This window comes from Nyctereutes procyonoides, unplaced genomic scaffold, assembly GCF_905146905.1.
Source record: "Nyctereutes procyonoides isolate TBG_1078 unplaced genomic scaffold, NYPRO_anot_genome, whole genome shotgun sequence".
Taxonomy (NCBI): domain Eukaryota; kingdom Metazoa; phylum Chordata; class Mammalia; order Carnivora; family Canidae; genus Nyctereutes; species Nyctereutes procyonoides.
The window spans coordinates 10,245,298-10,259,804 of NW_026575120.1; the positions used below are offsets into that span (position 1 = coordinate 10,245,298).

A 14,507-nucleotide genomic window follows, 5' to 3' on the forward strand; every position below is an offset into this window, starting at 1 on the left:
AAGCCCAATGAGTTGAGAAAACAAAAATCATGGAAGATCACTCCTGCTCCTCCCCACACCCCTGCCTCGTGTCCATCTCCTTAATAATATGCACCACCAGCACCAATGGGGTCGCTAATTTAATGGGTTAGGCTCAAGATATTGATAGGCCATATTTTATTAGCCAGTGAGGTTACTATGACTTAAAGGTGGGCTCCCACGCATTGCACTCATATTCTTGCATCAATAAATATAAAGAGCAAAATGGGGCTTGTCTCCCAGCAGAAGTCCTGAGCAGTCTTCTCCTTTTTTTTTTTTTTTTTTTCCAGTTAACAAGTAAAATGTAGTACTTAGAAGGAGCAGGACCTCCTGACCTGGTCACCTCTTTCCTCTCTCCTGTTATGGGCACACTAGGCTCCTCCCAAGATTGAGATTGGCAAAATTGAAAAGCCTTTGCCAGAGATCACTGCACTGGGTTTAGCTGGGTTTGCACAGCTACTATAAAAAGTTGTTTGATTTCCATTACTCTATTAGGAGCTTAGTGTAAAACTCCATCAGAAATCCCATGAAGGGGAGAGACAGTACAATTTGAGCATTCCTAGGTCCCTGGCTTTAATACAATCATAATATCACAAAGCCTTACCCAGAACCCTTCATAGCCCTCTCCCATGTCTGATTTGCATCTGCTAACATGCAAAGCACAATGCCTATCTCATAACAATATGTATCAGATAACTAAACGGAGAACATTTAGTTTATTTAGTACCATTTATAAGGGTACCATCATCGCTGGTACTATGATTAGCCATTCCTTTGTTCTGTGTAAATCTCAATCAAGGTCATCACAAACAAAGGGTGATAACCACAGAGAGCCGTAAGAGTTACAGCTAGCATTTATGGAATGAAGTCTGAATACTGGCTTTTTACACTTTACAACCTCATAGAGCAGTTGGACACTTAATAAGCTTTTCCTGGTGAGCAAACTGAAGCTTAGAACAGCCAAATAACTTGGCCAAGTTACCATCTTTCTTTTTGTTTAAAGATTTATTAATTTATTAGAGAGAGAAAGAGAGAGAGAGAGAGCATGAGTGGGAGGGGCGGAGAGAGAGGGAGAAGGATAATCTCCACCAGACTCCCTGCTGAGTGCAGAGCCCAAATAGGGGTTTAATCCCATGACCCTGATATCATGAGCTGAGATAAAATCAAGAATCAGACACTTAACCGATGGAGCCACCCAGGTGCCCCCAAGATATCATCTTTAGATGATATATTCATAATTCAATTTTCCAAGTTTTGTAAGCATTTTTATTTCTGTAATCAGAAGAAATTAAAGATATACGTTGATATTAGAATTATGCAGTAAAAACAGTATCACTAACAACAACAACAAAAGTGAAAACAAAGCAAAGAAATTCCCTAAAGAAGGGTAAGAAAGTTCTTTACAGAACATTCGGGATTGCAAAGTTATTTGAAATAAAAACTAAACACCATTATTCTCAGCCTGTGAACTTCTACATTTTATATTTTGAAGATTCCAAGAAAGACATGTCATTTATGTAGAGTTGTATCCATGATGCTTTAGATAATATCACTCACTGAAAATTACTCTACATTGGATTCCCCTAATGCCATGTCATCTTCAGCAGGAATTACGAGTGACACTAATGATTTTTTTAAATGTACAGTATTATGCTGGACATTTCAACTTCAGATATGCACTATGCTTGGATTTGTACAGTGTTTTATAGAGATTAGGCTTGCTCTCTTATGTGTAATTTACAATGTGTAACTCAGAGCAATGATGTTCATTTTTGCTTATGTCTTCTACTTCCTAGTAGTGGGTACGACACTATATGTATTCAATCTGTACTAATAATGACAACAATTCAATTGATACTCTAGTTACTAGACTCTAGTTCTTTTTAGCAACAAATTAGCCAGTCCACAATCAGTTTCTGAAATTTTAAAATTCTCCATGGTCAAAGGTCAAAGTTACCTCATTTTCAGATGAACATGTGAAGACTGCTGACTAGCATTAGTGAGCACTTCCTTCAACATTTCTGAAAAGGTTTCTATCTACCTTCACAGCCATGAGCCATTCCTCATAGTCGCCCTGTGAGACAGGACTCTCTGTTAATCAGAGTTCACAAATGGAGACAGTAAAGTCAAAAGAAAGGTGTGGCCTCATGGGATCAACAAATACAATGTCACTGACATGGAACTCAAAAACACACAGCTCCCTATTTGAAGATAAGAATCCTGGTACAGTGGGGCCATGCCCCTCACTCCATGATAGCAATTATCGTACATGCAGGTACCATCTTATTAATGAAAATCCTATTATAGATGTATGTGTTAAACAAAATAATAATAATAATGATAAAGTCTCAAATCTACAGATACTCATAGAGTCCCAAAAAAACTCCTAATTTATTTTCGTTGAAACATTTTCAATCCTATGGAACTCCCTCTCTTCCGACCTCTTCTCCCACAAGATGTTTATGCCACATTAAATGACCGATTATTTCATTTCACTAAGTGTGTTCAGGGGTACGTACTTGAGAAAAGTTTAGGGAGAGTTTTATCTATGGAGTCCTGATGAAGAACCAAGAGAGAACAAAACTACATGCAATGTTGAGGTTTAAAACATACGTGCAGCATATGAGCACTGGGTATCTGTTTTAAGGCATTTATGGACAACTGGAGATTTCGGATAATAACTTACCAGATGCACATCCTGGGCTTTCTCTGAAGAGTACAACAACAAAAATCACTCAATATACAATTTAAAATCTGGTCTGTAACAAGCAATACCTCTTTCCAATGCTTTCCTTTTGGATAATATCAGAAAAAAATGGCAGAGATAACCTACTTTCTATTCCTAATACTACCCAAGAAGTATACTTCTTCCTCCAAAGAGCTTTCTTCCTTTGAAAACTATGCAGTGGTTCTAAATGACTTGTGAACTGCCTAAGTAAAAACATCTAAAAACAAAATCAAACTTCTTAATTTTGATAAAGAACATTACACATAAAAGAACAATGACCAGCCCAATCACTTCTTCTTAGGTATAAAAACTAAAGTTCAGGGAGGTTCAGAGATTGGTACCAAATCACATTCACTTAATGGCAGTGCTGGGATTGAGAAAAACCCAGTCATAGAACCTTCTCCCACCCAGCAACGTGACCTTTCCTGCTTCTAAGAGCAGGTGCTGGTTTCTATCCTCATTCCTCCAGCACAGCCAGAGAGAGCACTACCCATGAAAGATATTGCTCATGCTGGCACATAAAGCCACTGGACTGGGTAAAGGGGGGACTGGCACCACGGGACCCAACCTGAATTTCTCCTATACATCACACTGGGGACATGAGAATTAAGGACTCTCCCTGTCCTTCGGTGCTTACATCTTTCCACAATAAACAGCACCAAAGACATGACTCGTCTGGTGGCAAGAGGTTTTAGTATCCTCTAAAAGCCTTCCCCCCTCACATGGGAAGAAAATGTGAGCTACTCTTTTCCCCTCTTCTTTCATGGAGCTCCAGTGGATGCTCTCAACAAGACGGCCAAACCTTCTCTCTGACAGGATCAGAAATGACAGGGAATGCTCATCAACTAGAGTGGGCTGACCACTATTACAGGCTGTATATCATCCTAAGAAAAGACAAATCAGGGGCACCTGAGTGGCTCAGTGGTTGTGAGCATCTGCCTTTGGCTCAGGGCATGATCCTGGGGTCCTGGAATGGAGTCCCACAGTAGGGAGCTTGCTTCTCCCTCTGCCTGTGTCTCTCCCTTTTTCTCTGTGTCTCTCATGAATAAATACATAAAATCTTTTAAAGAAAAGAAAAGAAAAAAAAAAGAAAGAAAAGAAAAGAAAACAAAAGAAAAGAAGGCAGCCCCGGTGGCCCAGTGGTTCAGCGCCGCCTTCAGCCCGGGACGTGATCCTGGAGACCCGGGATCGAGTACCACGTCGGGCTCCCTGCATGGAGCCTGCTTCTCCCTCTGCCTGTGTCTCTGTCTCTCTCTCTCTCTCTGTCTCTCATGAATAAATACATAAAATCTTAAAAAAAAAAAAGAAAGGAAAGGAAAAATCACTTTCAAAACAACTGGAGTTCCTGAGGGCACTCACTTCCACCCTTATATTGATCGAAAAGTACAGGGTGTCCAGCCTGGAACATATGATTATTATTCTGCTCTGCAGTATGAGGGACAATTGAGAACATCTCACCTTTCAAAACACACAAGGAGGAGGCACATCTTCATAAGACATTCCACTTTGGGAGGAAAGTGGGACAGGATGCAGGGCAAGATGAAAAGAAGGAAGAGAGGTAGTAAGAGTAAGCAGAAGGTAGATGTATACGTTCTTCTGACTTGAAGAGAAAAAGCGGATAAAATTCACACAGCTTTTATTACTCATTCATCCCTGGAAACCAACAGATGGAATCTCTCATTGCCAAGTTCTAATGCATTTCATGTTCATGCTCAGCATCAGGACACTGGGCTTGCCAAATTACTAATAAACTGCAGACAGTGAGGTGAGTATCAAGATTCCACAGCTCCACCCTCTGCCTCCCTTGCAGTGAGGGGAGTACTCGCTCCACATTAGCTGAATTTCCACAAAAGGCAGCAGGTACATCAGTACAGATATGTAAACTGAAGGTGACAAGTGTCCATAAGAAATATTTACTTTTTTAGTATAAAAAATATAGAGGTGACCCCTAAGGGTAATTCACAGCCATGATCTGAGAGCACTCATTATGAGTACTATGGCACTTAATCCTTATCCTAAGGGATAGTCAACAAAGTAGCTATGATATTCATATATTAAGGCAACCTAGAAAATAAACCTCAAGATATCTCTAGTCTATATCATTCTGATACTTTTAGAAATTAGTCCTTGAATACTAGGGCCCAAAACTCTTGAGCTGAAAAATTTTTATTCCTATCAACCAGCCACCTCAGTGCCTGGGCTTCTTTCTTGGATTGCTCAAAGCTTGGAATCCACATCTCCCGCAAAGAGCTCCAATGTGGAGCCAGAGGTGAGAAAGCAAACACGGCAGGCTCCGGGCAACTCAGGTGGCTAACGTCTGCCTTCCATCTCTTGGGTGGTAAGCCCTGTGTGAGAGAAAGGAAAGAAGAATTAAAAATATAAGAAAGTACAAGTCCTGTGTTCCTATCTCAAAATAACAGAACCCAACATATACTTTTCCTTTAAAGCAGATATCTTCACACCATGGCAATACAAATAGTCTCTTGCCAAACATTTTTATGAAATTCCAGGACACAGGAAAGAAGGAAGAGATGCTACAACCTCCTTGCAAGGAAAAGTCTAATTCTGAGGACCAGCTGTTAGGCTCTACCGACAGTAACACTGGAAGTTAAAAAGCAATGGTGAGATAACTGATGATTGCTAACATTAGTGGGGAAAACTTTAAGGAGAAAAAGAATACTTGCATAGCTCAAAATACCTCCCCCTTCAAATATTTATTTGTTATCACAGTGGTTTTGACTGAGGTCCACAAATTGTCTGGCATTTCTCTCCCAAGGAGGTGGAACTTAATTTCTCTCCCTTTGAGCACGGCGTGGACTTAGTGACTTGCCTAATGGCATGGGAAAACTAGTAAACTCACAGAGAAAAACCTAGCAGATACCACCTTAACCAAGTGATCAAAGTTAACATTGCCAGTAATAGTTCACTTTGATATGGTGTATCCCCTGATATGGTATGAAGGGTTCTTTCACCACTGCAGTGATAGTCCCTCAAATCTGTAACCAGCATTTTAACATGAGAAGACATCAGACAAATCCATGGAGGGCCGGTCTGCAAAAATACTGACCAGTGCTTCTCCACAGTTTCAAAGCTCTTAAAAATCACAAAACTGAACAACTGATCATAGTTTGGAGGAGACTAAGGAGACATGAGAGCTAATTTCAACCTGATATCTTGGATTTGATCCTGGAACAAAGGATAACAAAAGGATGTTAGTGGAAAAACTGGTGAAATATGACCAAAGTCTGCAGGTCAGTTAATAGCAGTGGGCCAACACTAATTTCTGAAGTATTGACAAATGTACCACGGTGATGTACAATGTTAACAACAGGGCAAGCCAGATACAGAGTGTACAGGAACTCTGTACTATCTTTGTAACTCTACTGTCAATCTAAAATCATTTCAAAATTAAAAGTCTTTTAAAAGGTGATGCAAAATGCCTCCAAATTCTAAGAAAAATGGATAGTTTACACTCAGCTAAGCTATTGCTTAAATGTTTGAGTAGAATGAAGTCATTTTAGACATCCTCACATATCCCTTCTCGGAAAGGTGTACGAGGGTAGGATCAAACAAAAAAGCAAACTAAGGAAAAGGGAGAAAAACATAAAAGAGATGTGTCAGAAAAAGATAAGAAAGGAAAATCCCCAAGTGCTGGGGAAGGGAGCTCTGACTTGTGCTCTATGAGCTGGTAGAAGGCAGCCCACACACTGGGGAGGGTCAGAAGGCTCTGTGAGCTATTTCTCCAACAAGATGAAATGTAGATTCCTGGTACTTCTGAACATCTTCAAAGGAGTGTTAAACAATCAACAAGGATTGAATGAGTGATACCTACATAGAAAAATAATCCAGCAAGAGGCAAACAAGAAGGAAAAAAGAAGCTTGTCCAGGCCAGGGATACAAATCATAGTACACTACATGGTTCATCTCAGAATAGCAGGTACATACTCATGATCCCATAAACACTGAACATCAAAAGAAAGTGAGTGTATAAGCATGTTCTTTAGAAACAATGAGTAAATATCAAAATAGTGATTGTGGTGGTAACAGATTGCTACTGGGGAGAAAGGAAGGGGGAAAGTAAAAGACTGCTCTCTTTTTTAACTTTGCAGAACTATTTAATAGTTTAAGCTGTGTCCATAGGTATCTTTTTCTAAAATTTTTAATGTGAAGATAGTAGGGTTTATAATGTGTTGAATTTGTATTAATTAGAATCTTCATCCATCAGAAATTTAGAAAGCAGAGTAGAAAAATCAATTTGGAAATGTAACAATTTGGGTACCTACCTATGGTTGGATCAACACATTCTCTTTGTTGAACCTCTACTATGCTAGGAAGTATATTAGAAGATACTAGGGTGCAGCCTGTAAAAGAGATGATCTAGAATGCATATAAAGCTTTCAAGCATCTGAAGGGACTCTAAGTAGAAGACGGAATTAATGTGTTTGGAAGAGGGCCAAGGATACAGTTGCCCAAATCCTCCCTGCTCTTGGGGACCGCTGACAAATGATCATGGAGCTTGGCTTCCAAAGGTCTGGAATTAAAGCAGTTTCTTTACCAAGACAACACTGAGCACAGAGAACCAGAACACAAATCCAAATAGCAAACCACTATTAGGAAATGCTAAGACTTAAAATCTGGGAAGTCTAAACACCAATATAAAATAATACCAATTTTTTTTTCAAAGACCAGAAGTAGGCTCAAAATTGGGGTTACTTTAGCCAGAGTTCATGGCTAAGTAGAGACTGTATTTGGAGGAAGAGTAGAACAGAATCAAGTAAGGAGGACTCAAAATGATTACCATGAAACAACTTTTGAGAAGCCACTGCTCACATTTATTGACTAATAGGTCCAGATGCAAGGCTATATAGCCCAATGAATTAAAGAGTGAGAAGCAAGTAGCTAAAAATGGACTATAGAAGGGAAAGTGTGGGTTCAAAACAAAGAAAAATATAACTGTCAAAAATAACAAAAGATTAAATGGGCTACCTTAAAAAATAATGAAATCACCAACACCAGAAATGTTCCAAGATCATTAGCAAATGAGTTGTTCATTATCTTTGAATCACCAGTCAGCTGGTAGCCATATTGACCACTTACCGTTGGATGGCCTTCCCAACCCTGACCTTGCATAACTGTTTATATAAGAAAGCCAGTAATAATGCTGTTTCCTTGCCTGCTCACAAAAGAGTCCATTCAAAAGTGTAGAACAAAGTTGCATCTGAGGTGATATTACAAAGAAAAGAATTTTATGAAATGGACTCTTAGAAGTTAGTGTTCTTGTAGAAATATTTCACAGTATGACCTGAAGGGAGTGTGTTTGATGAAATAGTTATGACATTTTAGAAGTAACTAAATTTCAGCATCCCAAATTGACTTTCCAGCTGGGGTTCTGGGCAGAAAAACAAGCTATTTCTAACATATGATTAACAAATACTTTGCTTCCAAAGAGAACATGGCTCCCATTCTAACAATAAGGACAACGTGAAACAATCTATAAATTCATAACTTCTCTTGAGCCCATCAGGGAACTGAAACCACACAGCAACCAAGTAAACTGAATTCCATAATAACAAGATGTTCTAAGAGATGGATACATAATCTGTTCAACCTTTGACAGAATACAGGAGAAAGATTTCTTATTACCTACCTCTCATACAAATAGGTAATAAGAAATCAGTTACATTTTTAACAAATTCTTAAAGGTGAAGTATGGACTACAGTGACAGTTTGGAATACATAGAAGCCCCAGACACAAAAGAGTTCAAAGCCACTCAAAAGCTCTTTCCTGGGATGCCTGGGTTGGCTCAGTAGTTGAGTGCCTGCCTCTGGCTCAGAGCATGATCCCAGAGTCCTGGGATCGAGTCTGGCATTGGGCTCCCCATGGGGTGCCTGCTTCTCCCTTTGCCTATGTTTCTTCCTCTCTCTGTGTGTCTCTCATGAACAAATAAATTTTTCAAAAATCTTAAAAAAAAAAAAAAAAAGGCCCTTTCCCAGGGACCTCCATCAGTTGCCCAGGAGGAAGATTTGGAGCAGAACAGAGGACTGAAAATATTTTAAACCGATTTAACATTAACATGATAACCTAAATTTGTAGCAGGTAGATCAAGCAGGAATTAGAGGGAAACTTATAGCATTAAACGTGTATATTATGGGGATCCCTGGGTGGTGCAGCGGTTTAGCGCCTGTCTTTGGCCCCAGGGCACGATCCTGGAGACCCGGGATCGAATCCCATGTCGGGCTCCCGGTGCATGGAGCCTGCTTCTCCCTCTGCCTATGTCTCTGCCTCTTTCTCTCTCTGTGTGTGTGACTATCATAAATAAAAAATAAAAAATTAAAAAAAAACATGTATATTATGAAAGTATAAAGATTTAAAATCAATGGCCCAAGTTTCTACCATAAATTTGAAAGAGAGAAAATTAAGTCCAAATTAAAAATAATTAAAATAATAGAGAACAGAAATCATTAAGATATAAAGAAATAAAAAAATAATCAGAGAAATCAATAGCTAAAATTATTTGAATAGATCAATGAAATGGATAAACCTCTATTTGGATTAGTCATGGAAAAAAAGAAAAGACATAAATTAATATCAGACATGACAGAGGGGACATATAGACTACAGACATTAAAAGGATAAAGGAATACTAATAATGGTATGCCAGTCAATTTCACAAGTTGAATAAAATGAAAAAAAATTCCTTAGAAGACACAATCTACCAAAAGTTCACTCAAAATGCAATGAGTAACAGGAATAGTTTTATATCTATTAAAAACAATTCAGTTTATACTTAAAAACCTTCCCACACACACACACACACACACACACACACAACACCCTAGGTATTGATGACTTACTAGTAAATTCAACAAAATATGTAAGGAAAGGGCAGTCCAGGTGGCTCAGCGGTTTAGCGCCGCCTTCAGCCCAGGGCCTGATCCTGGAGACCTGGGATCCAGTCCCATGTCGAGCTCCCTGCATGGAGCCTGCTTCTCCCTCTGCCTGTGTCTCTGCCTCTCTCTCTCTGTGTCTCTCATGAATAAATAAATAAAATCTTAAAAAAGAAAATATGTAAGGAAAAAATAATACCAATTCTACACAACCTCTCAGAAAACACAAGAAAAGGGAGCATGAGACCAGCATTACCACATATGAAAACTAGCCAACGAACGCATAGGAGAAAAATATGGAACAGTATACCTCATGAACACGGATGCAAAAATTCCTAACAAAAACTTTAGCAATTCAAATCCAACAATAAATGAGAAGGATAATGTGTTATAACGTGAAGTTTATCTCAAGAAAACAAGGTCAGTTTAACCTCCAAAAATCATCACTGTAACTCACTATTAAATAAACTAAAAAAGAAAAACCATATGATCATCCCAAAGGATGTAGTAAACCATTTAACAAATTCCAAATCCACTTATGATAAAAATTCTCATCTAAGTAAGAATAGAAGGAAACTTTCTCAATTTGATAAAGGGCGTCAACCAAAATCCTACAGTTAATGTCATAAACCATGATAAAGTTTTCTTTCTATGACAGGGAACAAGGTGAAGACATATGGTCCCAACAGCACTATTCAAAATTATAATAAAGGTCTTAGTGCAGCAAGGAGGAAAAAGAGAAAGAATAAAAGGCAAATAGAGATCGGAAGTCAGAGTAGAATCATCTTTTTTTTTTAAATGATATGATCATTTATGCAAAAAAAATCCTAAGGAATCTGTTTAAAAGATATAGAATTAATCAGTGTAACTAATAAAGTTGCAGTCGATGAAGTCAACGTACAAAATCGATTTTACTTCTACGGACTAGCAGCAAATGATCAGGAAATAAAGTTTTTTAAAAAATAGCTTTTACTATAGTATCAAAAAATGTGAACTACTTAGGGACAAATTTGACCAAAGAGTTAAAACCTGTACACAAAGAACTACAAAGTAATGTCTAGATGAATTAAAGAGGATCTAAATAAATGGATAAGATATATCATTCCTCTGGATTAAATATCTCAATATTGTCAGTTCTCTCCAAATTAATACATACGCTCAACACAATCCAATGCAAATACTATCAAGCCTTCTCATATAAATTGGCAAACTGACTCTAAAATTTATATGGAAGAGCATAAAACCTAAAATGGTGAAAACAATTTTGAAAAAGAATCGAATTGAAAGATTGACACCATCTGATTTCAAGACTTATTATGAAGCTGTAGTAATTAAATATATGCATATTTATCAGTCTAGAAATTAACCCAAATATACGGCTAATTGAGTTCTGAAAAAAAAAAAAAACAAGGTAATTCAATCAGGAAAAAATAATCTTTCCAACAAATGGTGTCAATACTATTGGATACCTAAATAAACAAATCTCAACTCTTATACTATGCTGCATTACAAAAATTAACTCTAAGTGGACTATAGACCTAAGTGTCTTGCTGGACAAAATTTCTAGAATAAAACAGGAAGAAGCATATCTTAGTTATCTTGGGTTACACAAAGATTTTTAAATAGGACAAAAAACCCACAAACGATAAGAGAAAAAAATGATGAGCTGGACTTCATCAAAATTAAAAACTTTACATTTCAAAAGATGCTGTTAAAAAAAAAAGATACTGTTAAAAAAATGGAAAAACAACCCCAAAACTGGAAGAAAGTATTTGTTATATAAAGGATTCTTACAACTCAAGATTAACAAGACAACTCAATTTGTTTAAATGAGCAAAGATTTGAAGAGACATATCACCAGAAAAGGTATTGATGTTAGTAAGATACCACTATGCACCTGCCATAATAGCAAAAACTAAAAGACTGACCACACCAACTGTTAATGAATAGAACTCTCATACAATGTTGGTGGGAATGTAAGATAGAGCAACTCTGGAAAATAGTTTGGTAATTTCTTAAAATGTTAAACATACATCTACCATATGACATAACCATTCTGCTCTTAGGTACTTACAGAAGAGACATGAAAGCCTATGTCGGTACAAAGACTTGTACATGAATGTTCATAGCAGCTTTACTGTAACAGCCAGAAACTGGAAACAACTCAAATGTCCATCAACAGGTAAATGGATAAGGACATTTTGGTATGTGCAAACTTCAACAATAAAGAGAAACTATTGATATACATGGTGTTGTGGATAAATATCAACATTACCATATGGAGTGAAAGATGCCAGGCACAAAAGAGAATCATTATATGATCCATTTATATGGAGTTCTAAAAAACTGACTTAGCTTCTTTGTCAAAAGTGACACAAAGCAGAGTTGAGGTTGCCTGAGGTAGGAGATCAAAGCAGATGGACTAAAAAGGGCCAAGAAGAAACTCTTGAAGAGGTTGGAAATGTTTGTCATCTTGATTGTGGTGATGGTTTCACAGGTAAATGTCATAATTAATCAAACTATACACTTTAAATATGTGCAGCTCATTGTACATCAATTATATCTCAAAGCTATTTTTTTAAAGTTTATCCCAATTCTGTAAAGTTATATCTGTGATGATTCCATGTTGTACCTATATTATAGCCTTTTTGAGGACAGGATCACTTACCACTAATTGTCTTTAACTGACTAATTAATTCAGTATTCAAAGACTTTCCCTTACCTAAATAATGCATACAACACAGCATACAAGCTAACTCAGATTCAACAGGTGTGGTGGACAGACTGCAGATGGCCCCCAGGAATCCTGCCTCCTGGTATCCATGCCCTTGTAACCCTTTCCACTCATGTGTCCATGTTATTTGCCACTTGCTTCTAACCAATAAAATAGGGCAAATGTGAAAGAATGTATGCGATTATGTGTCCATGATTATATACACACAGGTGGTAGCACTGGTCTTGCTGGACTCCTCACTCCCTTGCTGGCTTTGAGGAAGCAAGCAGCCATGCTGGGAAAGCCTGTATGACTAGGAACTGTGAATGGCCTCTAAAAGATGAAGGGCACCCCCCAGCCTCCAGCCATCAAGACATTGAAAGTCCCACAGCCACAAGAGACTGAATCTGCCAAAAGCATGTGAGTTTAGAAGCAGAACTTTCCCCAGCTGAGCCTCCCAATGAACACACAGCCCTGACTGATACTTTGATTGCAGGCTTCCAGGGGACCCGCCTAAGCCATGAGCTAACCCAAAGAGCCTTGAGATGACAAATATGTGTTGTTGAAGGCACTAAGTCTGTGACAATATTGTTTACACAGCAATAGATAATTCACTAGGTCTGTGTGGAGGGAGAGCAGCAGAGGAGCAGAGTAGAGGAAGGGGAAAGGCATTTGACATCCTTATAGTATTTTCTACACACAAATACAATGATTGAATTATTACCAAGCACAAGATAAAAAATAATCAGAGTTAGAGGGAATCCAATTATTTCTTTTAGCTTTTCTTTGGCTGAAAGAGAAAAAGTGAAGAAACACATAAATAACTTACTTTAAGGCATGCCATATGTAAGCTGTAACCAATTTTGTAGAACAAATGAATAAATGCAAGTGAAAAGAACTGGTCTAATACCCTTTAATTTACTTTCATGGTATATTTTGTTCTGCTTTTCAATGAGCACATTAGCATTTAGGAATTGCAGCACAACCATTGAAATGCAAGTAAAGCCTTTTAATCATCTTCACTGACCACCCCTCTGGGAAGAATAAGAGCACGCCAGAGGATAAGCTACTCCATCTCTTTTTCTTCGAAGACCCCAAGGAGAAGCACATTCAATTACACTGCCTTCTGGCACTCTGAAACACCATAGTTAGCTATTTCTGTTGGAAATGCAGGAATAGATGTATTCTCCTATGATTTTTTAAAACCTATCTACCAGTGTCATTGCACACTCTTTTTGAATCCCCAGTAATCACTCCAATAGGGCATCTGTGAGATGCAGAAGCAGTTGGAATGTGTAGTTCTCCGGTTTTCCATAACTATAATCTCCAAGCTTGGTAAGGATTGTGATCGGTAGTGCAGGGCAAAGCATCACCTTCAGAAGTTCTGTTTTCTGCTTTGTTAGACTTTTAGAATAAATCATTGGGATAGCATGGGTAATTCATGTGGTCTCTACTTTCATGTTTTTTTGCAGTGTGTGGATTTTGGTTTTTGTAATGTGACCTTATAAATTAGGTGAAAAAGGAAGTCGCTGGAAATCAGGATGTGAGAAAAATGATGTAATATTTAGTGTTTGTGTTGCTGACCAATAAACTTCACTCACAATAAATGATTTTGTGAGTAAAAATTTCTTATACAAAACCAGATAAAATAACTTAAATTTCTATAATAATTAAAATGAGGAAAATAATCTTGCAAATATTTTAAAATTATCTAAATACGTACATAGTTAGCATATGAAAGCCTTATATAGTATACATGCAATACACAAAAATAATTCCACATACTGTGTAGGTTTATGTCTGAAATTAATATGCTAACCAAAATAAACATCTCAATATTTAACAAAAATTGGCTTCAGAGTATTCAGATAAATGTTACGTGTATATGGGAGCAGGTAAGGGAACAATGGGTGATGACCAAGTAGTATATGTGGCCAATCTCATTTCTTTTTAAATTTCACAAGTAATTAAAGCTAATCTTTCTTTTTCTTCTAGTAAATTACCTTTTAACAAATCTAGTTATATACTAAGTGGGACCATTCCTTGTAAAAATAAGTAAAGTAATCAAATAACCAAATGTTAAGAGCATCAAGAAATTTGGAGATATTACTAAGAAATTTCTTTTCTTTTTAGTTTTTTTTAAGTAGGTTCCAACACGGA

General features: G+C 37.5%; 1 protein-coding gene across 2 annotated transcripts in view; it reads right to left on the bottom strand.

Annotated features, from left to right (window-relative positions):
- Positions 1-4,051: 4,051 nt before the first annotated feature.
- The window catches only part of FUT10 (fucosyltransferase 10), a 78,306-nt gene continuing 67,850 nt past the window's right edge, over positions 4,052-14,507 (bottom strand). For both annotated transcript variants that reach the window (XM_055334568.1, XM_055334569.1), the window contains one exon: positions 4,052-5,091. In XM_055334568.1, the coding sequence (XP_055190543.1) occupies positions 4,867-5,091 (225 nt within the window). In that variant the 3' untranslated portion in view covers positions 4,052-4,866. The remainder of the gene's footprint in view (positions 5,092-14,507) is intronic.